The sequence below is a fragment of the Erythrolamprus reginae genome, chromosome Z, assembly GCF_031021105.1.
Source record: "Erythrolamprus reginae isolate rEryReg1 chromosome Z, rEryReg1.hap1, whole genome shotgun sequence".
NCBI lineage: Eukaryota > Metazoa > Chordata > Lepidosauria > Squamata > Dipsadidae > Erythrolamprus > Erythrolamprus reginae.
In genome coordinates, this window is record NC_091963.1 from 32969536 (window position 1) to 32994489 (window position 24954).

Sequence of the window (24954 nt, forward strand, 5' to 3'; positions counted from 1 at the left end):
CTAAACTATAAAATCAACAAAACAAAACAGGAACCTTAATTATAAACATTAACATGAGTCGCCCCGAGTCTACGGAGAGGGGTGGCATACAAATCTAATAAATAAATAAAATAAAATTAACCCCAGATCTGGGATTAAAGCCTGGTTTTCAATATTTTCTATGTTTGTTTGTTTGTTTACTTGCTTGCTTGCTTGCTTGCTTGCTTGCTTGCTTGCTTGCTTGCTTGCTTGCTTGCTTGCTTGCTTGCTTGCTTGCTTGCTTGCTTGCTTGCTTGCTTGCTTGCTTGCTTGCTTGCTTACTTACTTACTTACTTACTTACTTACTTACTTACTTACTTACTTAATTGGATTTATATGCCACCCCTCTCCGAGGACTCGGGTGGCTCACAACATATATAAGAGACAATAGTAAAATCAATCCAATCAATACATAAAAACAATCCATAAAAATTTACTATAACCCAAAGAGGGATGGCATCATCTTTATCACTTGGTGGTGGTGGTGGGGGTTGTGTGGGGGGATGTGCGCATGGGTGTGCACGCACCTGCACACATAGCCATTCAGTCGAAGTCTGTTCCACCTCGCCCAGCCTGAACAGCCTCCAGATCCTTTGTGTCAATACAAGTAGTCCTCCACTTATTTATTTATGTTATTCGATTTTTATGCTGCCCTTCTCCTTAGACTCAGGGCGGCTCACAACATGTTATCAATAGCACTTTTTTAACAGAGTCAGCATATTGCCCCCACAATCCGGGTCCTCATTTTACCCACATCGGAAGGATGGAAAGCTAAGTCAACCTTGAGCCGGTGATGAGATTTGAACCGCTCACCTACAGATCTAGTCAGCTTTAGTGGCCTGCAGTACTGCACTCTACCTGCTGCGCCACCTTGGCTCTTATGACCACAACTGAGCCCAAAATTATTGTTAGAACCTGTTAAATAAGTAACTTAACAGTTGTTAAGTGAATCTGGCTTCCCCATTGATTGTGCTGGTCAGAAAAATCACAAAAAGTGATAATGTGACCAATAGGATAATGCTTTATAAATATGTGCAAGTTGCCAAGCATCCACATTTGGATCACATGACCATAAGGATGCTACAAAGATTGCAAGTATAAAAAAATATTTTATTATTATTTTATTTATTCATTCATTCATTCATTTATTTATTTAATTGGATTTGTATGCTGCCCCTCTCCGCAGACTCGGAGCGGCTAACAACAGTGACAAAAAACAGCATGTAACACTAAATACTAAACAACTAAAAAAACCCTTATTATAAAACCAAACATACATACAAACATACCATGCGTAAATTGTAAGGCCTAGAGGGAAAGAATATCTCAGTGGGTTTTAAGAAGCTTACGAAAGGCAAGGAGGGTGGGGGCAATTCTAATCTCTGGGGGGAGTTGGTTCCAAAGGGCCGGGGCCGCCACAGAGAAGGCTCTTCCCCTGGGTCCCGCCAAATGACATTGTTTAGTTGACAGGACCCGGAGAAGGCCAACTCTGTGGGACCTAACTGGTCGCTGGGATTCGTGCAGTGAATTATTATTATTATTATTATTATTATTATTATTATTATTATTATTATTATTTAGATTTGTATGCTGCCCCTCTCCAAAGACTCAGGGCGGCTCACAGAATAAATACAAACATAAGCATGTAGCACAAATCTAATAATTTAAAATACAACTGAAAACCTTAATGTAATACACAGTCCAATCACACCAAAAATGGTCACAAGTCACTTTTTTCAGTGCTGTTATAACTTTAAATGCTTACTAAATGAACTGTTGTAAGTAGAGGATTATCTGCATATTGATAGTTTTGCCTGTGATCCTCAGGATTGAGATATAAATGGCACCATCTCATCCATTACTTATAAAATGCAAATTGGGCAAATATATTGGTTTACACCGTGTAAAAACTTCTTTATCAAATTGTTAAACTTGCAGCAAGTAGTGTGTCTTGAAACTTGTAGTAAAACTATTGTAATGGTGTATAGGACAATATAATGTTAGTATGATTTGACACAATATAATCAATAACCCAGGGAATTCTCCCCCCCCCCCCCCCCCAGTTTGGAGTTGAAGAGAATATGTGTGCCTAGTAAACTCTGCTTTGTTTGTGGTAATTTCTTATTGTTTTCTTTTTTGTTCTAGGAGTTTTATATCTGCAGTATGGAGATGAAACTAAACAGCTAAGGATGCCCAATGAGATTACAAGCACAGATACTATTCGTGCCCTTTTTGTAAGTGCCTTCCCACAACAACTGACAATGAAAATGTTGGAATCTCCCAGTGTGGCAATATATATCAAGGATGAGAGCAGAAACATCTATTATGAATTAAGCGATGTGAGGTAAGTGAAATTCTATAGCTTGAGGTAGGTTTCTTTGTAAAGATCGGCAGTATGTTGCCCAGAAGTACCAATATGCACATAGTATTTCCAGATGATTTGTCCTGCCCCCAGGTTTCTTTTAAAAACAGAAAGAAGTTTTGAAACGGTAAAAATTAAACCATTAAATCATTCAATACTGCCATATTTTCTCAAGTCTGCCCAGAATTATTTTTTGAAGTGATATTCCTGTGATGGATAGGTCCAGAGCTAAAACGTCTAGAAAGACATCTTTGGAGACATTGTCTGTACCTGTACCTCGTTTTCCTCTTTCTTTTCTATTTGACATCTCTGTGACGGTGAGCCTATGGCATGCGTGCCACAAGTAACACGCAGACCAGTGATGGGCTGCTGTTTACATGGTCCATTGCTCTGTCCTGGTAGGAAATTTCGTGATGCGCACACGCGCATTCCCCTTGAGAGATTTGCGCATGCTCAGGAAGTGAAATCTCATTTGAGGATGTCAGCAATTTTAGCCGATAATTTGTGCATCCATGGAAGGAAAAATATCGGCAAAATCACCGAAATCTTGTTCGCATGTGCGTTTTCACCGTGCATGCACAGAAGCAAAGTTTTGCGCTGATGGGCACACACATACACGGCGGCTGTACCCATGCCTGCCCCAGTCTCAGAGACCATACTAGTAGCCCCGAAGTAGAGCGGCCCTCCATTGGCACAGAGCCCTATCTGTGGGGTGCCAGCCCATCTCCACCGTGCATGGGTATGTACCACCCCAACAGCCAGCTGGTCTTTGGGTCTCTGCCCCAAACAAGCTTTGGACACTCAGCACCGAAAAGATTAACCATCACTGTGATGTCTTGTTGTAGAAGGAATCTATTATTTTCCCCAGAAATCTGGATTCATTATTTGCAGGAAGCTTCGGAAATACATGTTAGGGTGTCATATGGCCATAGAGCTTAATAGTTAAAAAAAGAAATGTAGCAAATTAAAATTATCCTGAACTTCATAGTAATCCCAGTGGTCTAAGAAGTGTTCTGTTACATTCTGTTGCTCCATATTACTAACAAATATATATCAATTTATATTTATCCTCCATAATATGAAAATACTTGAGAAGCTAGTGTATATCGCTTAAATTGAAGAGATTAAAATATTTTAGGTTTAAATGAAAAACAAAATGGCTCCCACGGATAGATATTTGTATTCAATTGTTGGCTGTGTGTGATAAAATACTGGTTTACTAAAAGGTAAACTGGTGCCTTCTGCCATACCACCTCTACACCAATGATGCACCAAAGAGTTCTGATCTCTTTATTGATCAGAAGACATTTGTTTGGCAACCATTTTGGTGTGGTTAAGGCATGTGACTAGAAACCAAGAGACCATGAACTTTGGTCCCATGAAGCCACCTGGATGACCTTGGGCCAGTGTTTTGGTAAATGTCACAGCATGGGGGAAAAAAGTGTATATTATATGAGTTGAAGAGATCCAGATATTTTTGGCTTAAATCAAAGACAGACTTTGAAGTTATGCCTTGGACGTTTTCACAAAATGGCCCCCACGGATGCTTTTCCTATTCAGCTATGTATTATAAAATACTGGTTTACCAAAAGGCAATTGGTTCTTTTGGATCGAGAGACAATGAACATTTCAGTAAGTAAAAATCTAATTTTAAGTTAAAATCTTAACATAAAGTTAAGTTAAAAAAATTTTAAGCTTTATTATTAGCTGAAGCAAAAAGATTTAAAAGCATAACATTAAAAGCATGCATACCAAACAAGATGATATCCAAATCTGTGACAAATTGCAAAGAGCTCCTTAATAATAGCAAGTCACACCAAGGACAGAGCCATTTTCCACAGTACCCAGAGATAGTTGGGTAGCTGAGCTTTTTGCAGAAGATTGCGGCAAACCAGAGTGATCCCAAGGTTTTTATCGAAATCTGATACGAATGACTGGACAGCACATGATTTTGGGAGGGCAATTGAGAGTCCAAGATCTTCACAGCAAGAAAATCTTTGAAGCTATGTGAGGATTCGTTGTTGTCCGTTTGTCCCGTTATTCAGCAAACAAGAATAAAAATAATAGGTAGTCTAGCTCAGAATTAACTCTAAACTTCTCGATTTTTTTTACATATGAAGGAGCAATCAAAATGTTTGCTCCTTCATATGTATGTTTTTATATTATTGTTATTATTGATTTTTATTATTAGATTTTAACTGTTTTTATTGTTGTATTTTTTCCGATTGTAAGGCGCTCAGAGTCCTTTTGGAGTGAGCAGTATATAAATACAGTGGTACCTCATGATACGAACCCCTCGTCTTACGAACAACCCGAGATACGAACCCGGGGTTCAGAAATTTTTTGCCTCTTCTTACGAACTTTTTCCTTCTTATGAACCCGCTGCCGCCGAGAAGCCCTGCCGCAAGGCTGTCGCTTTTTGAAACAGCCGGGGGGGTTCCCAGCGTCCTCCTGAACCTGAACGCCAAACCCGAACTTCTGGGTTCGGCATTCGGGAGGCTGCCGAGAAGCCCCCCGGCTGTTTCAAAAGACGACAGCCGGGCGGCGGGGCTTCTCAGCGGCCTCCCAAACACCGAACCCGGAAGTTCGGCAAAAGTTCGGGTTCGGGAGGCCGCTGACAAGCCCCGCTGCCCGGCTGTCACCTTTTAAAACAGCCGGGGGGCTGCTCGGTGGCCTCCTGAATGCTGAACCCGGAAGTTCGGGTTTGGCATTCGGGTTCAGGAGGCCACTGAGAAGCCCCCCCCCCAGCTGTTTCAAAAGGTGACAGCCGGATGGTGGCGTTTTTTTGCGTTGCACGGATTAATTGATTTTACATTGTTTCCTATGGGAAACAATGTTTCGTCTTACGAACTTTTCGTCTTACGAACCTCCCCCGGGAACCAATTAGGTTTGTAAGACGAGGCATTAATGTACAACAAACAAACAAATAAATAAATAAAGCATGTAAAGAACTCCTTGAAATAACAATGGTTTATTATTTCATTGCTACTTCAGCCAGTCACTCTTTCTCAGCCCTAGAAAGGACGCAAGGACAAATAATTTCTGAAAATCTTGCAGAGACTAGGTCACAAAGTCATCCCCCACATGCACTCCCCACTCAGAAGACATTTCTGTAAAGCAGAATTTCCAAACCTTTCCACCTTTGTGGATCAGCGGAGGGGAAGTGGGAACTCTTTCTCGCAAGCAGCTGGCAAGCATGCATGCACAGCTCTACTTGTGTGAGTGACATGCATGCGCACCCACTGCTCACACAAATGTAGCATATGTGCTTGCGCAAGTTGGGATGTGGCGCATGTAACATGCTCGCAAATCGCTTCCATGGCCCGGTTGCAAAGAGCTCACAGTCCGCTAGTGGGCCATGGCCCGGGGATAAGGGACACCTGCTGTAAAGAGCAGACTCTCCCTAAAGTTGTCATTTTTGTTATCATTATGATAATGATGTGGCTGGTGGGTTTTATCCTTCTTTTGAAAGCTCTTGCGTGAAATCTTGAAAAGGCTATGAAATATGTGAAAAATCAGCACTTTTATAAAAGTCAAGGGTTTCTGGGGAAAATGTTCAATGTTAGGCCCTAGGGTTGAAAAAAAAAACTTTTCCCAGACAGTTGTGTTCTGCACTACGAAGAGGCTCCCAGCAGGCAGTCTGCCAGGCATTTGTTGCTTAGACATCCACATGTGTGAAAATAAAAAAAATAAGCTGATGGAGCCTGAAGATGAAGAACTAAATTTGTGATTTCAGATTATTGAGGGAGAAACACATTTTGAATGTTGCTGTTTGTGTGGGTGTACATGTTTATGTGCCTGCCCACTTAGGCTATTTCCTACCAGTTCAGACCGGTTCTATAGAATAGGTAGTAACTTAGCAGCAGTGAAGGACTGCCAAAAGTTTTACTACCACACTGTGGGCGTGGCTTATGCAGGATGCCCCTGTATTTTCCTTCAGCTTCTTTCAGTGCAAATTTCAGTGATCTGGGGTGGAGCTCCATTTTTGCTACCTCACTGCGTTTCCCCCCCCCCCAATCCGGGCAGCAGCCCACCCCTGCTTAGCAGCCTGGGTCGCTGGAACCCGCAGCACCCCAGCCCTGCCACACACCCAAGCTAGTTGTCTCGGGGTGCCCTAGGCGCCACCGTCTTGTTTTTGCTTATGTGCATGCGCACAAGCTTTTTTTAGTACAGTGCATGTGCACTGCACAGCCCTGAGCAAACCAGCAGTAATACAATCGGGAACACACCCTGCCCAGCACATAAGATCCAGCACGTAGGAACAGGAGTGGCAAGATAGAAATGCCAGCCAGTATGTTGACAAAACTGAACTCTGCAAAAAGCAAATTCTTGTGTAATTTTACAACCATTTTTACTGTGGTCATTGTGAATCACGAACAGGTAGTCCTTGACTTATGATTACAATTGAGCCACAAATTTTTGTTGCTAAGTGAGTCGTTTCTTGTGAATTTTGCCCCATTTTACCATCCTTTGTGCAACAGTTGCTAAGTGAATAACTGCATTTATTAAGTTAGTAACATGGTCATTAAGTGAATCTAGCTTCCCCATTGAGTTTGACAAGAATCCACATTTTCAGGTGACTATGGAGATACTGAAACAGTTGTAAGTGTAAAAATGGTCATAAGTCAATTTTTAGTGCTATTGTAACTTTTGAACAGTCACTAAATGAATTGTAAATCAAGGACTACCTGTAGTTGCGCAAATCTGGCTTCCCTCTTATACTTTGCTGGTCAGAAGCTGCTTGGGAAGGTTGCCTATTGTGATCACATGACTGCAGGACACAAGAACTGTCATAAATGTGAACCAGTTCCCAAATTATGATCACATAACCCAAGTGTTCTGTCGGGCTCTCTGGTAGACTCCTCCCAAAAATTCACAGGTACAAATTTCAGACACACACATGTTTGAAAATTCAAAACAATGTTCTTTATAATGAAAATTCACTTAAACCAAGCCCTCTTTTGGTATAGCAAAGAGCACTCGTCTCCAAACAAACTGGTAATTTGTACAAGTCCCTTATCAGTTCTGTGATACTTAGCTTGCAGCTGTGAGGCAATTCACAGTCCTTCTTCTTTCACAAAGTAAAACACACTTTGCTTTGGTTTACTTTCAAAGCGGGGGGAAATCAGCACACAAAAAGTCAAAGTCAGTAAAGCAGTCACGAAACACAAGGATCAGATAATCCTCCACAATGGCCAAACCCACAGGCTGCTATTTATAGCAGCATCACTAATTACCACAGCCCCACCCAACCACAGGTGGCCTCATTTTCTTTGATAATAATCTCTCAGTTGTTGCCGCCTATGCATCGCTCTCCACATGCGTGGCTGTATCATTAACTCTTGTTCTGAATCCAAGGAGGAGCTAGATAATTGATCTCCTTCTGAGCTGTCTGCCCCACTCTCCTCCTCCCTGTCACTCATGTCTTCTTGGTCAGAGGAGCCTTCATCAGCAGATTCCACCGGTGGGGGGGCAAAACAGGCCTGCAGCATGTGGATGTCTCCCCCACATCCACAGTCCTTGGGGCAGGAGCTGGGCCAGAGCTAACCACAACACCGAGGAAGTAGTGCAACAGTCCTAACTTTAAGCATGGATCATAACTCACTTTTTCAGCACCATCGTAACCTCGAATCATCATTAAACCAATGTTAATAAATTGAGAACTACCTGTAGTGCTTTATTGTCATAGACATGCACATAAAACACACACACACACACAAAGGTGCTGTCATGAAAATGGGGGGTTCAAAATTCCTTGCGATAAGTTTCCATTGCCCATGGGTACATATTTTTCTTGTGGTTTCTACTCAATACTGACTTCATTATACCTAAATATCTAATTAACCCTACATTTCTTAACAGTGAATGTTGCTTCGTCTTTTCAGCTCTGACTTTTCCTGACATACTGCTTGAATTTGATAGAAGCAATGCAAGTTCTAACTAGTTACAGATTCAAAGCAATTACCAGCATCACTGTAACTTTAAAAGAAACTAGACCTTTCCAAAAATCCTTCACCTTGTCTTCTCTTTCCCCTCCTCCATGGAAATGATAATCCCAGTGATTAAGATCAGCCCACTAAACTTATAGCTGCACCTGGAGTAGAGGAATTCAGTATAACCTGCAGATTCTCTGAGGATGGTTAGTGCTAAATGAAAGGCGGCAGAATTTTAAAAGGACATAAATGTGTTTAGATTATATTCTTTGTAGCCCTTTATTGCAGAAGAAGAAAACAGCAGGATTTACTCCAGACCTCTAATCTGTAAGCTCTAAGGTAGGTTTTAACTAAATGGCAAGCCCATTGCCTTTTTAATTTATGGAATTTAGATATCAGTTTTGTTAACTGGAAATTCACCTTGAGAATCAATTTCAAAACAAAGCACTTTAATAGTGGGCATGTTTTATAGATATTTGCAATTTCAAGCTGTTCGTGTTTATTCAGCAATAGATCTCACTTTATGCTTTTGAAACAATTTGAGTTAATCAGTTACTCAAGTATTTTACTCCTAAGGGATTTATTTTAATATGTATCCTTACCTCAAATCAGAGCGAAGATATGACTGCCTGGATAATAAAATACTTATAAAAGCCAATAAAAATATTTATGAAAGGTGTTGGATTTTACACTGTTATTACTTTGCATCTAGCATCTTTAGTGAAACCGAAAACGAGTTCATCTTAGAAGAATATTCCTTTCCAAAGGGATTGAGCAGTGTCTTTATCATTCATATCTTGCATTGCATGGCTTCTTCATTCACCAGTTGCTGGCATGTCATTACCTCGATTATTCAAATAATCAATGACATAGTCCTTTCTTACCTTATGTGCGCATGTGTGTTTTATTTTTAATTCTAGGAATATTCAAGACAAATCTTTCCTTAAAGTTTACAACAAGGATCCTGCCCATGTCTTTAATCACATGCCTAGAGCGATCAATGGAGATGTAAGGGTAAGTGCGCCACCTTCATTTATTCAGTGTATTCTTTGGCTGGCTTATTTGCATGAGAACCTGCTTCTGCGGGGCCATAAAAATGACACAAACCTGTGAAAATCATCTCCTTTTGTCTTTCTTCCCTGAATTATTTTGTTAAAGTGTGTTAAAGTAAGTCACATTAGAGAGAGTGTTAAAAAGAAGGTTAACCACTTGACCAGTTAAACAGTGGTTGTAAAATTGATGGAATGCTGCAGATGTATAAGTTAAAGCTTGATTGGAGAATTAAAAATAGCCTATTATGGGGTTCATCACTTTCTTTTCATAGTATCTAAATTCAGATAACTTGCTTAAGTTCAACAGAGTTTATCAATCAAATTTTCTGGGTTCACGTACACTGAATCGAACTAATCATACATCTTGGGTTTCTGCCCTACGCTGAGTGATAAATGGTTGGATAGCTTGTAGTATCTGTCTTGTATAATTATATTGTACTTATTCTAGAAGTAACTGCTTTTAGGACTGATTGTCACTTTTAATCATAAATCAGTGATCATTAAAGTTGTTTGAAAAAATACTTTTAGTGCTGACAGGAGTAGCCAAAAGTAATCCATGGATACATTCATTAGTAAGAAATCAAACATTGAAAGGACAGGTGCCCGACTAAACAAAAATCCTAATTGCTTAACTGACTGCAGTGAGCCAACAAGTATTATTCACTATTTTCCTAGTAAATAACATGCTAGTTTGGTTTGGACCTGTTTTGTTGTGCAAATCAAAGCAGTTGTGCTGAACCAGTTTTTCTAAAAGGTATGCACTGGTCATTATGGCCAGTTGTTGGCAATTACACATCATGCCAATAATGTCCATTGGATCTGATTACAAAATTAATCACTAGATGGTACCAAAGAGTTAATGTTTTCTGTTTCCTTTTACTGCCACCTAATGATCATATAGAAGTTTATAAATAAACAGTAATATTCCTAAACATACTAGTTCAGGTTGCACCTTGATTAGGAAGAACAATCAAACCTGACACTCTTTTCCATCATTTGGTTACTGCCACCATTTTTGACCCAGGGATGCTGACCCATGTTTCTAAGTTAAAAACCTTGATTTGTTTTTGGGCACCATTTCTTGTTTAAGAGAGATTTAGCAGAAGCCCTGTTTACATGACAAAGAAACTGATAGGTAAACTGCCACCCTTGCTGATAATAGTAACCAGATGGGGATGATTGAACAGCATATTGAACAGCCCACTTCTTGTTTATGAAAAACCCAAATGCTTACTTATCAAGACTGTAAATAGATTCATGGTATTTGAAGCTTAAATCCTTCCATAATAAATTGCTGAGATATCGGGCTGTGATAGATAGAACTGAATTGTATTTCAGTTACAATCTCACAATTTTTGGAATGCAGGTAACCCTTGACTTATGAACACAATTGGGACCAGAATTTCCATTATGCCTGAATTCTGATCATGTGGTTATGGTGACTTTGAATAGTTATTAAATGAATGGCTGTAAATCAAGGACTACTGATAGTTCCTGGGGAAAAAACAGTGGAACTGAACTACAGAGCAAGGATTCATAGAACAGAGCACTGTTGATAGTTAACCTCCATAAATTGTAAAGCCAAGTGCAAATGTTCACTTTTTGTCACATTTGGGGAAATATATAGCATCCATTTCCTATCCCTATCCCACTTTGCTTAATTCTACTTCCCGTGATTTTTAAGTCCATAGAAGAGGACACATGGGCTTTTATTGGTACTCCAGCAAATTTTCACAAACGTCTGTATTAAATAGTAATCTTTCATACTTCTTAACGTAGTCCCCCTCCAAAAAAAAAGTATTTAGCCTTCTAGAACAGACTGGAAGCATCAAATTAATTATAGTTTGGGGTCTATTTATGACCAGTTTCATTAGTAAAGGTTTTCCAAACTAAAAATAATTCACTGCTGGTATAAAAGGCTACTTTAAAAATAGTGCAAATGGGGGCTATCCAGGAGAAATAATCACTTCTTTCAAGGGAGCTGCCTAATTTTAGTAGGTTGTATAGGATTTTGAAATGGAAGTTAAGCCTTAGAGGGTCTTAGAATTCTGCATTTGTTTGAGAATTCCTCAAGAGAATGATTGAAAATGCAGTTATTAGTGTAGCAAGAACCAACATTTATGACTACGTTATAATCTCAACAATGTGTTGTTTCATGTGGACTAATTCCTCTATTGCCTGGATCTCTGGTAGACCGGTAGAGGTATGTCATGATGCAGGTGGTGAGTTAAAATCTCTACTAAGAAATTGACTTTTTGATCAGCTGTCAAGTTTGCTCTGGATAGGGGGATATTACTAGTTTTCACAACCCCCCCCCCCAAAAAGGTAGCAATAGAGAAAATGGCTAAATGTATCTTATTCTTAAGTGTTTCTAAGGAAGGAAATGATGGGAAAGGACAGAGGATGTATAAGGAAGCACCTTTACAAGCACACATTCTATTTTTAGCCCTTGCAGAACAGATTGAGAAAACCAGAGAGGAGGAGAAGTGCATAGAAAAGGCAACAGCTCTTCAGGGGAAGAGATTAGTTCCTTTATCCAGCTGAATCCATAGTGGCTGGAATAGAAGAAACAGAAGAGTTTATTTCTATCTTTAGAATTGGACTCAAAAGGACACTTCTTACATCTTACAGATAAAACTCCTTTGTTTGAGGACTATCCCTTTTTTCTGTTGGTTATTTTTGCCGAAGAGATGGAGTAACGACACGGACACAAGAGCTGGATTTAAACTTGGGTCATTTTTATTAATAATAATTTGCATAATTTATTTAATTAAATTAGCATAAATTAGCATAAAATCAACATGCTTAACTATGACCCAAACAGTGGACCTGCAGGGTCAAACAAATACTTCCGGGGCGGAAATGACGTAGCAATCAACATTCCTGGGCAACTATGGGCGTAGCTTGATGCTAGTCCAGGTGAGGGACCTCTCCCTCACCTGAGACCCTGCCATGCACTCGCATGAGGGGGGTCCTGCCGGCGCACCCCTACCCGGGGACTTCAATGTGCGGGACCCAAAGACAGGTTCCCCCCAACTGCTCAGGTAGCACCCCACCATGAGCTTGGAGAGAACCTGTCAATCATCCCCAAAGATGCCCAAGGGAGAACGCGCAGTTGCTAACCACCACCCAGATTTCCGCCCCTAACCTGCCTACCCAAATGACCAAAGGTAAGCCAATCAACCTATTAAATGCAAGCACCCCCTAACTGCACATCCATCTCCCCAGTGTGGAATGGGCGAAAAAACGGCCATGCCTAATGGGCGAAGCCGCAAAAAATTCCCATTCGGCCCCCCTAGGGGCGACCCAATAGTAGCACACTGCAAAATAGGGAGGGCGGCGCTATTTTTAAAAAATAAAAATTGATATGTGCCATCACAAAGCAACATTATGGAATAATGAGCAGTAAGTCAAGGAATAAAAAGGCACGAGGCAAGAAAAAGCAAAGCGAAAAGTCACCCAATCTAGCTAAGCCCTTTAATATGCTGTGAGTGAAGCTGAAGATAGCAATTTTGAGGTTTGGACAGCTTGTTTTACACAGTCCCATTTGGTTGTCTTTTCCTTTTGAATGGCAGGACAACCAGCCAGGTGGTGATAAGTTTCTATTGCTGTGACTTCTGGCACAACACATTGTAAGCAAGTGCCGAAAAAGTCTGTCTGATGTCCTGTAGAACCCTTTGCTATAATTACAGTACTTTAACAGAAGCCAGTTTGCATCCGGAAAGATGGCATATGTACTTTTCCCTGAAGTGTTAATAATAGGTTATGTGGGGGAAATTTACCTTGGATGCAAAGAGGTACCAAATGTTGGATTTAAGTCTTTCAATATATATTCCTTTCTTTTTGCTCTCATCTTTTCTTGTTATTTTCTTGTTCGGAAAAAGCAGATGGTTTTAAAAGTATTTTCCTCTCTTTTCTATGTAACAATATGTTTGCTTTCTGTTCATATTTTCTTAAAAATTTCAGATTCAGTCTGATTGCTTTTGCATCTTCCTTTTCCCCCCCAGCAGGATAAATTAAATTATCAGTTCTAAAGTTGTTACAAATCCTGTACTAAAGTAGTATATTACTGCAGCTGTGGTTACTTCACATATATACATGGAAAGAACCAATTGCTAAGTATCTTACATCACTCCTGCTGATTTGATAGTCAAATCCTGATCTTTCAACGAAATATTATTATTTTTCTTAGCTTTAGGTAGAGATTCCAACATCAATTACTCTTTTTCCTGATCCCAAATACAATGGTACCTCAAGATACGAACCCCTCGTCTTACGAACAACTGGTGATACGAACCCGGGGTTCAGAAAAATTTTGCCTCTTCTTACGAACTTTTTTCGAGTTACGAACCGGCGTTCGGAGACTGCTGGGAAGCCGCGCGGCTGTTTTAAAAGGTGACAGCCGGGCGGCGGGGCTTCCCAGAAGCCTCCCAAACGCCGGTTCGTAACTCGAACAAAGTGCGTAAGAAGAGGCAAAATTTTTCTGAACCCCGGGTTTGGTTCGGGAGGTTGCTGGGAAGCCCCCCAGCCCAGCTGTCACCTTTTAAAACAGCCGCGCCGCTTCCCAGCTGTCTCCCGAAGCCGAACGCGGAAGTTCGGCTTTAGCGTTCGGCTTCAGGAGACAGCTGGGAAGCGGCGCGGCTGTTTTAAAAGGTCGCAGCCGGCCTGGGGGGCTTCCCAGCACCCCCCCGAACCCCGAACCCAGGTTCGGGGGGTGCTGGGAAGCCCCCCAGGCCGGCTGCGACCTTTTAAAAGAGCCGCGCCGATTCCCAGCTGTCTCCTGAAGCCGAACGCGGAAGTTCAGCTTTGCTGTTCAGCTTCAGGAGACAGCTGGGAAGCGGCGCGGCTCTTTTAAAAGGTCGCAGCAGGCCTGGGGGGCTTCCCAGCACCCCCCGAACCCCGAACCCGGGTTCGGGGGGGTGCTGGGAAGCCCCCCAGGCCGGCTGTCACCTTTTAAAACAGCCGCGCGGCTTCCCAGCAGTCGCCGAAAGCCGTTTTTTTGCGGGGGTTTTTTTGGTTGCACGGATTAATTGACTTTACTTTGTTTCCTATGGGAAACAATGTTTCATCTTACGAACCTTTCGTCTTACGAACCTCCTCCTTGCACCAATTAATTTCGTATCATGAGGTATTACTGTAATGTCATTAACCCAGAAGGGGAGACAACAGATTGTTGTTTCACGTAAAGGGGCACTAAAAAATTTTTTCTAGTTTTGTTTTGCTTTTGAAGTTTGTATTTTAACATTCTGAATAGAATAAAAAAATAGTTGACAAAAATACTTTAAGCAACAGCAATTCTAAAGTAGATTCTCAAACAATTGGTTACAAATAGCTCTATCACACATAGGTTATGCTTGCATCAATCCAGTTTAAGAACCAATGTTTTTGGTTCCTTCACCAATATTGCAAACTTTCAGATATGCCATGCTATTGTTGAAAGAAGGACAATTGTTGAAGGGAGTTTGGCAGCTTATAAATCGAATGATCAACATCACCATGAATGTTAAAGCAAAAGAGGGGAGACCTGATAGAAATCTTCCAATAAATTGAGATATATCATTTAAAAAGATGTGAATTCTTCAGAGCACCCAGAACCAGTGGCCAAAAAATCTACAGTGAAATAACCAAATTTGAAATAAGGAAGAATTTTCCGACTCTGAGAGTTGTTAAGTGATAGAACTGCTTGCCTCCTGAAGTTGTCATGGCAGTTTTCAAAAGAGATTGGAAAGCCATTTATCTGAAGTAATGTTTCTCAACCTTTGCAACTTTAAGACCTATGAACTTCAATTTATTTTATTTTTATTCCTTGAATTCTCCACCTGACTGCAGAATTCCAATAGTTGAAGTCTTATAGGTCTTAAAATTGTAAAGGTTGAGAAAGGTTCTTCTGAGAATTCTTGCACCGACTAGAGAATGAACTGGATGACCACTAAACTTTCTTCTAGATTCTCTTAATCTCTTCTAATAAGGATTAGCTAATATTCAATCTTTTTATCCTACACCATCCTTCACATAAATATATATAGTGGTTCTAACATGCACATGCTCCTCATGTTGAAAAGCCACTCTATTAAAGAAACATTTGTGTGACATTTATTATTCCTATTTATGGAAACCTATTGGGTGATTTGGACCAGATGTTCTTTCTCAGTTCCATCTATCTCACAGGGGTTTTACAGTGAGAATAGCTTGATGAGAGATCTCCATATAAAATTTACCGGTATTTATCTCCTAAAAGTAGAAGCAAGAGTAAAATCATATAACATGTCTGTTAAAGTTATATATGAAGTCAAGTGCATGGTTCCAAACCATGCTATGCAGATCAAAATGTTTTGAGGAAGAAGAACAATAGAAGCAACAATGCAATACAAACTCATAATTGTTGGAAAACAATATAAAGTTCCAAATAAAAGGTGGTGACACCAGATTGCTATTCAAAGTCTATGAATGAGATAGTGGAAAGTGGCTTAGTGAAATCCACGTTAGGAGACACTTTATGTAATGGGTAGTGAATGGACTTCCAGGTCTTTCTTGGACCACAGGTGATTGCCATCTTTAGATATGGAGGCTTGCTCCATCATTTTGTATGAATCTTTTTGATTCCTAACTTCCTTGGAACTGAACTAGTTTTAGTGAGATTTTTAAAAAATCAATTGAGGAGCATGTAACAATAAATGCTTTATGAGTATTTTATACTTTTCTCTCCCATAACCATAGATTTTCTTTGGATCTCTGTATTGCATTGGGGGTAGTGGATTGCTCATATAAAGAGGAGACAACTGATCTGCTTATGGTGGTAACTGTACTTCAGATGATCTTAGTCTTTTCATCAGCTTCGCACTAACGTCTTCCGTAACTCTTTGCCTTTCCACACACTTATGTGATACATAGTATCGAAAAGTAGTTAGTTCTTCCTTACTTTTGTCGGATGTATAATCACTGAATTAGGAGAAAATGAGCTGCTATAGGCCAGTTTATTTGAAATATCCTTTATCTCCTATGGATTTGGGTCTTGGGTAAGATTGGGCAGAGGTCGTACTTTTTGAGTTCCCTCAATCACATATTATCTACATTCTAATAGATGGAATGGAATGGAATGATGCTCTTTCTATGTATTACCTTCTGGGATGATATACTGACCCTTGTCCTGATCAGGATGCTACTGAAGCCCCAGCTGTTCTCCCAGACTTTGATTGAGCTCCTGTTGGAAACATTATTTATTTGTTCGTTTGTTTGCCTCCAGACTACTTACAAATTCTTTTTTCTTTTTTTTTTAAATTTTATTTAAGGCATTTATATAGTTGTACATCTTAAAGCCAATTTTTGGGCAGCTTAGAGCAATAAAAAAAATGCATGCAGCTAAAATAATTCACTCCCTAAAAAACTGAGATCACAACCAGAAATCCCTCATGTAGGGTTGTCAAACTCGCATCATCAGGGCATTATCATGTGACGTATTGGGATTTTTTTCCCTTTGCTAAACTGGGCAGGGCGGGGCCAGCACGTGACACATATGGCCCACGAGTTCCCCCTTGCCCTAATGCAACACATTGTTTTCCCCTATGTCTCACCCTATCCTGGCATCTGTGAGATTAGACAAATCCTGAATGATCTGAAGGTTAAAAAGGTGAAATCCTGTTGGATATCAAGCTGAGTAGTGGTATTCGGCTTGCATTGGCTGCCGATCAGTTTCCGGACACAATTCAAAGTGTTGGTCATGACCTTTAAAGCCCTACATGGCATTGGACCAGAGTACCTCCCGAACCGCCTGCTACCGCACGAATCCCAGCGACCGATAAGGTCCCACCGAGTTGGCCTTCTCCGGATCCTGTCGACTAAACAATGTCGTTTGGCGGGCCCCAGGGGAAGAGCCTTCTCTGTGGCGGCCCTGGCCCTCTGGAACCAACTCCTTCCCGAGATTAGAACTGCCCCCACCCTTCCTGTCTTTCGTAAACTACTCAAGACTCACTTATACCGTCAGGCATGGGGGAGTTGAGACATCTTTCCCCCAGGCTTTTTTATACTTTGTTTTATGTTTGGTATGAATGTGCTGTTTGGTTTTTTTAAATAATGATAGGGTTTTATATGTTTTTAATATTAGATTTGTTCCATTGCTATATTGTTTTTATTGCTGTTGTGAGCTGCCCTGAGTCTTCGGAAAGGGGCGGCATAGAAATCTAATAAATAAATAAATAAAAATAAATAAATTCTGTGAGACTGGGATTGCAACGGGGGGGGGGGGGGAAGCATTTTTAAGGACCCATCAGGAGGCAGTATTTTAAGGAAAGGGAACTGGAATGTGCCTGTCACCTCCACTCTGTTGAGACAGGCAGGTAGCACCAGGGAGAGGTTATCCCAAAGATAACCTAGTTCTCAGCCAGATAGTACTTTAAAGTAACCAACATCTTGAATTACAATTGGAAGGAAATTAAGAGCACTGCAATTCGTGTAGAAACAATGCAACATGGGCAAAACTTGGAGTACCCAACACTGTGTGTGCCATTGTATTCTGAACCAAGCTTCCAAGCATCTTCAGAGGCAACCCATTTAGAGCTCATTACATAGAAACATAGAAGACTGACGGCAGAAAAAGACCTCATGGTCCATCTAGTCTGCCCTAATACTATTTCCTGTATTTTATCTTACAATGGATATATGTTTATCCCAGGCATGTTTAAATTCGGTTACTGTGGATTTACCAACCACGTCTGCTGGAAGTTTGTTCCAAGGATCTACTACTCTTTCAGTAAAATAATATTTTCTCATGTTGCCTTTGATCTTTCCCCCAACTAACTTCAGATTGTGTCCCCTTGTTCTTGTGTTCACTTTCCTATTAAAAACACTTCCCTCCTGAACCCTATTTAACCCTTTAACATATTTAAATGTTTCGATCATGTCCCCCCTTTTCCTTCTGTCCTCCAGACTATACAGATTGAGTTCATTACAGTGTAAAATCATTACAGTGATTTTATCAAGATGTTTTGATTATTCAATCAATAGAGATATCACCTGGGAGTGTTAAGAGTCAGGTGACCCCTGCATTGATTGATTAATAAATCTTTATTCCCTTAATGGACTTAGGATCCAGATGGATTTGAAACAAGATTTTGAACTTAATCATGACAATCCTTCCCATGGGAAAAGGCTGCAATTTTGAATTCTTAAGAAAAAAAACATGATTTGGATAAGAAATTGAATATTGGACCCTAGAGGGAACCAAAAGGAAATATGGATTATAATTAAAATGGAACATCTCTTAAATTTCACCCTCTTCCAAGGCAAAATACTTTATTTTAACACTTTAATGCAGTTGATACCATCTACAGAGAGAAGTTGGTTAAACTGCAGCCAGACACCTTCACGGAAAAGCATGAAGGAAGTAAATAAGACCAAAAAGGCAAGATGAAAATCTTGCTGCTATTGTTGTTAGGAGGAGGAAATCAATATAACCAGACAAATGCCTTGGATGAAGCTAGAAAGTTTTTCCTAGTCTAGGATGGATCAGTAACTTTAGAATTCCAATATGGAAGCTATATTTGGCAGGCAGAGCAGATATTTAAGTAGCTAGAATAATGAAGTCTGGTAAGGCTGACGTTTGTTAAAATGCTTTTAAAAGGTCCCATATGTGCTTTGCATATCCTTCTATTAATAAAAGTTGGTTTACTTTAGGGGAAGATAATTAACACATGTTGGCTTGCTATAAACTGGCTAAAGGAATTAAAGCTCATCTTTCCCACTCCGTTGTCTGCTTTTGTGTGTGGGTTTGTGTTTTGTTACTGAGAGGTTATGACAACATTGGCCTTACTGTATTTATAAACATCACATGTTTCTCTGCAATGGTTTACGGTGTCTGCCAAGCCGAACACATGGAAGAAACATTTCTTGTTAGTCCAGCATTGGTTTTGGTTATACGTATTTCCGGAACACTGAAAGAAAAAATACCTTCTAACTTTGTGCAGCAATAGCAAAAGCCTCTCAGTCATTCAGAGGAAGTTGCTCCCTTAACAGATTTTATTATTTATTTATTTTGTGTGTGTGTGTGTGTGTGTGTGTGTTTGGCTAAAACTCTTCTGCTAGCAGGACATGAGCACGATGCTGTAGTTCAGGCTTTGGCAGATACAAAGAACATAATTTAGATGCAAGATTTCTAAATAAAAGAAGTTGACTAGAAGATGTAAGGTAAGAAGCTTCAGCAATTGAGAAACTAAAATTTGTGAGTAAAGGATTTATAGATTAAAAATGCAATGGATGTAACTGTGGGGAAAGCAAAACATTAATTTTATTCAGAGGTAAAATTACATGTTGTTTGTCAGATTCAATCAGAATATATACCGGTAAATCCATTCTCATTCTTCAAAGTTGTTCAGATACAAGTATTATTTTTGGAATTAATTTTATTAAGTAAAGCATTAAGTAAGAGCTGAAATGGAAAATAATAAATAATGGATACACTGGTAATTATTAGCAACTAACAATTATCTCAATCAAAAAGTTCTGATTTTCTCAAAAGTAGCTATTTGAAACAAAACAGGTAATCATAAATTAATAAAATTAAGAAGCATTGAACTTGGAGTATAAACTAGAGATTTCTCAGTGTTGTCTTTTTAAATTATTAATCTTATCAGGATATAAAATGCAAAAGAAAATGAAAATAGTGGGAAAATTGGGGAGGGGGAAGGTAGGATAAAGGGGGGGAAAGAAAGAAAAACATTGACTTTAGATACTTTTTAGAGAAGTAGAATAAAATTGTAACATTACAGCCTCAACGTTTTACATGTACATACATAATATATATTAGCCATTTCTATAACAACAAATTTATCTAATCAGCAAAACATAGAGTCAAAGTTTTATTTACTCAGTGGTGGTTTTTTTTAGGTGAGAAGAAACAACCCCAAAAAGAGAAATTCTATTTTGCTTTAGTTTTTTTATTTCACACATTGCTTTGCTGCTCTTAATAGGTTTCACAGAGTAGATGAAAACAAAATGAGAAATTCAAATTTACTACAGTATCAGTGTGGAAAGAAACAAAAATTCTGCTTGCGTTGGGCTTTGAATTTGGCTGATAATTCCTTTTGTTACTATGGCTGTAATAAAGGGTCAAAAAAAAATTCAGGTAGTTTTTATTATTACATATGCCACTCCTAAATGAAAATAATTAAAATTTTAAAAGAGAAAGAGATTCTTTATACATCCTCTGCAAATGTACTGTATAGATTTTCTTTTACTTTCTTAATGTTGTCATTTAAAAAAAAAATTGGTATCAGTGACTGCCATCTGGTGGCTTGGTGGGTGTCGTTGCATTTATGGATGTTGTATACAGTATTGCTACTCCTGCTGTGTAAGGGGCAAGAGTAAATTTACAGATGGCAGAACTTTTTTGATATTAGCAGCCAATTCTATTAATAATAGTGAGATGAAATCCATGTTATGACACTGCACCATATAGGAAGCTTTTTATTTTAGAGCAGTAACGTAAAAGGTATGAAGAATTGTTTCAGGGATTGGGTATGCCTAGTTTAAAGAAATGTACTCAAAAAGCTGATGGGGCTTATTATCACGGAATGTCTTATATTGGGGAAAACAGGGTAATAATCAGTGGAATAACTTCCCTCTAAAAGCTATGGATGCTCCAACCCTAGAGATTTTAAAGAAGAGATTGGACATCCACTTGTCTGAAATGTGAGCAGGGAATTGGATTAGAACAGTGATTTTCAACCTTTTTTGAGCCACGGCACATTTTTTACATTTTAAAATCCTGGGGCACACCACCAACCAAAACGACACAAAATGTCACCCTAAGACACTCTCCTCTCTTTTTCCATCCGTCTCCTCCCCACCCTTGTGTGTGTATACACACTCTTGAACCATTTCCAAAAACAGGTGAGGGCTGGGTTTTTTTCTCTTATTCTTTGGGTGCTTTTATCATATGCTTTAAATCAAGAGTCACTTCTCTCTCTCTTTTGTTTCTCTCTCTTTCCTCTCATTCTCTGTCTCAATCATTTTCTCATTTCTCTTTTTTCCTCCCCTTTTTGCTCATTTCTCTCTCCCTTCCTCTCCTTTTCTCTCTCTCTCACTCTTGCTTTCTCTGTTTCTCTCTTTTCTTTCTCTCTCTTGCTTTCTCTCTCACACTCTTTCTCTCTCTCTTGCTTTCTCTCTCTCTCTTGCTTTCTCTCTCTCTCTCTCACTCACTCTCTCAGCAAAAAGTTGCGAGACCATAACCTGAGCCTCCTTCTTCACGGCACACCTGACCATGTTTCGCGGCACACTAGTGTGCCACGGCACACTGGTTGAAAAACACTGGATTAGAAGACCTTTTGTTATTTGTTAATCTGTTGTGTTGTGGTTTTTTTACTGGAGAACTCCAGGATTTTTTTACTTCCATATCTCTTCAAAGTTAGATTTTCTGCTTGAAGACATAAGATGAATTTATCCTCTTTGTTTAGGCAATTAAAGTGTAAACCTGGGGGTTTTATTTTTCAGCTGCTTTCATTGGATGTAAATCATTAACAGAACTGAGTTACATTGCTATAAGATGCAAGAAAAGAAAGGTAGTATAAAACGGTTGTGTGCTAAGGTCAGCATTCCATAGAGGAAATGCTTTGGAGAACACTGGAAAATTATTTCTCCAGGAATGTGGCAATCTGGCTGTTCAGGTGATCCGGAAATGAGCCAGATCAATCATACTTATTGCCAGAAAGTCTTGGTCCATCCAGATTAGTGCATTCCATAAAAAAAGAAGGTGTTGTATATCAGATTCCTGCATAGGCTCTCAGAAGTTTAAAAAGTCCCTTTAATTCAATACACTGTATATCCTGTTTTCAGGAAAATTCAGAAAAGTACACAACTGATTTGCGGGAAATTTGCATGCATCCAACAATGTATATATTGTCACTATCCATTTCTTCCTTGCAGAGAGAGCCTCTTTCTCCTTAGAGACAAAGAGAAGCAAAGAAGTGGCAGAACATTCATGACATATACACAAATTAGTGTATATGGTAGAAACAGTTACACTTGCAGATGTATTCAAATACAAATACAACCGGGAGAGCATTTCCTTTCCTTTTTCTGTGCAGGAAATGTATTTGAATATACAGTATACGAAATCAACAGATTATGCAAATGATAGTGTGTAATGGTTCAGTTGTTTTTGTAATAATTATGCCATTACCTTAAAAATACCTATTTTTCAAGGATTTATCCTTTAAGCTAAGTTTAGGTCCTGAATTTAAATATCTTCGCAGATCCTTTTTTAACAATGAAACCTATTATTTTTCTCTCTTCAAAATGTAGTCCTACGCCTTTGAATTAGACGTTCTCATACTGACTTAACTAAATGGAACATTATGTTGACAGTATCATAGTCCATACAGAAAATCCCCACTCCATGGGTGTAAAACTCATCACGTGACGTATCGCGACTTCCCCCCTTTTCACTAAACTGGGTGTGGGCGTGGCCAGCATGTGACCCATCCCGCCCATGGATTGCGAGTTTGACAGCCTTGCCCTACTCCATAAAGTAAAGTACATATAGAAATGTAGCAGCTATTCAATTGTGGAGAAATAGATTAATTACATGTATCCCAAATTGCCATTTCTTTATAGTTGTTTGATATATTTGAAATTGATGCAGCAATAAAAATTATTTCACAACAGAGGACCCATTTTTTGAAGTTAAGGCCTGCTTATCTATATAGAATTGCTATAGATCAGTGGTCCTCAACCTTTCTAACCCCTTAAAACAGTTCCTCATGTTGTGGTGATGCCCCAAACATAAGTCTGGCACCAATTCTCCCATCAGAGCTTTAAGCTGATTGGCAGGAAGATCAGAGGGACACCCCCACTGTAAACGCCTGATTGGTCGGATTGTAAAAATATGTTCCAAGGCTCCAGAATAGAAGCTTTAGTTCCTAACACCATGGAAAATTTGTCTTTTCTCATGGTCTTAGGCAACAACTGTGAAATAGTCATTCAACCCCCAAAGGGATCCTGACCCCCAGGTTGAGAACCACTGCTATAGATGCACACGTATGGAATAAAATAAGGATTTGTGTCATTCTTTTCAGATGAAGGATCATTGTACTTTTTGTGGATATTATTTATAATTAGAAAAAAAAACATTGTAGATGAATTAGCTTCATATTATTAATTCATATAAGTCATGTTCAGGGAGAATACAATAAGTAGCTTAACTCTTTAAGGCCTTGATTTCCTGTTTTCACAACTTACTATGATTTTGTGTTCCATATGTGTGGAGTTATTGCAAAATAAATAATGTCTATTTGCCTCCAGGTTAGAAATATATTTGATTTCCCTATTAAAATTTGAAAATAATCTAGAGTCTAGGGTTTGGTATCCATTATAATTCTAGAATAAAAGTAGAGCAAATAGTGGAGGAAAGAACAGGTAAACCAGAGAGCAATGCCAAGATGAAATCATGGTTTGGATTTAAAACCTCAAGTAGAAAATCGAAGTCCCAATAAAAGTCTTAAAATATTCACTGCTACCATCTAGGAAGTTAACATTATTTACTTTAACTATCAGTATCTCTCAGATTTTTTTTTTCTTTTTTCTTTGGGTCTCCTAACTGGAGCTATAAGTAGTAAAAAGGTTTTGAAGGCTGAGGAGAGCTAAAAAACAGAACTTCAATAAAAAACGGAACTTTGATAACGTTAGGTTATCATCTTGATCCGACCATGAACGATTGAGAGATATGTATGGCTTTATTAAGGGTTATTAATGAACATTAAAATTGTTTTTTAATTGCTGTTTCTTTTGTAAGCCGCCTAGAGTCCAATGTGGAGTTGAGCGGCATATACATTTTACAAATAAATAAATAAAATTCCAGTTCAATTTGGAGTTGGCAAATGGGCCATTTTCTGCCTCTGGAGGCTCTGAAGCCTAGAGAGAGCAAAGAATGGGCATGCCAACCTATACCAGGAGGGGGAGGGTCACACACCCATGGTGTGTAGGGTCACAGGAAATTATGAGTGTGGGCATATACATGTGCAACCTCAAAAAAGGTTCACTGGTATCAACCATTGGTAGCCTGGGACTATTTATTTTCTTCTAGTGAAGTGAAGAATGAGGAGGAGAGAAGAATGAAATGAACTCTCTACATGGGGCTACCTTTGAAAAGTGTTCGGAAACTTCAGATCGTGCAGAATGCAGCTGCGAGAGCTATCATGGGCTTCCCTAAATACACCCATGTCACACCAACACTCCGCAGTCTGCATTGGTTGCCGATCAGTTTCCGGTCACAATTCAAAGTGTTGGTTATGACCTATAAAGCCCTTCATAGCACCGGACCAGAATATCTCCGGGACCGCCTTCTGCCGCACGAATCCCAGCGACCAGTTAGGTCCCACAGAGTTGGCCTTCTCTGGGTCCCATCAACTAAACAATGTCATTTGGTGGGACCCAGGGGAAGAGCCTTCTCTGTGGCGGCCCCGACCCTTTGGCACCAACTCCCCCCCAGATATCAGAGTTGCCCCCACCCTCCTTGCCTTTTATAAGCTCCTTAAAACCCACCTCTGTCGTCAGGCATGGGGGAATTGACACTTTCTCTCCCCCTAGGTTTATAAAATTT

The 24954-nt window shown here is 39.5% G+C and overlaps 1 protein-coding gene across 12 annotated transcripts in view; it reads left to right on the plus strand.

The window, feature by feature from the left end:
- The window catches only part of KIAA1217 (KIAA1217 ortholog), a 261561-nt gene that overhangs the window by 147406 nt on the left and 89201 nt on the right, over positions 1-24954 (plus strand). For 11 of the 12 annotated variants that reach the window (XM_070727205.1, XM_070727209.1, XM_070727212.1 and 8 more), the window contains 2 exons: positions 2164-2362; positions 9234-9327. In XM_070727205.1, coding sequence (XP_070583306.1) covers positions 2164-2362; positions 9234-9327 — 293 coding nt within the window. Of the gene's footprint in view, positions 1-2163; positions 2363-9233; positions 9328-19459; positions 19545-24954 lie in introns of those variants that run through there. The other variant, XM_070727216.1, reaches the window with a different exon arrangement.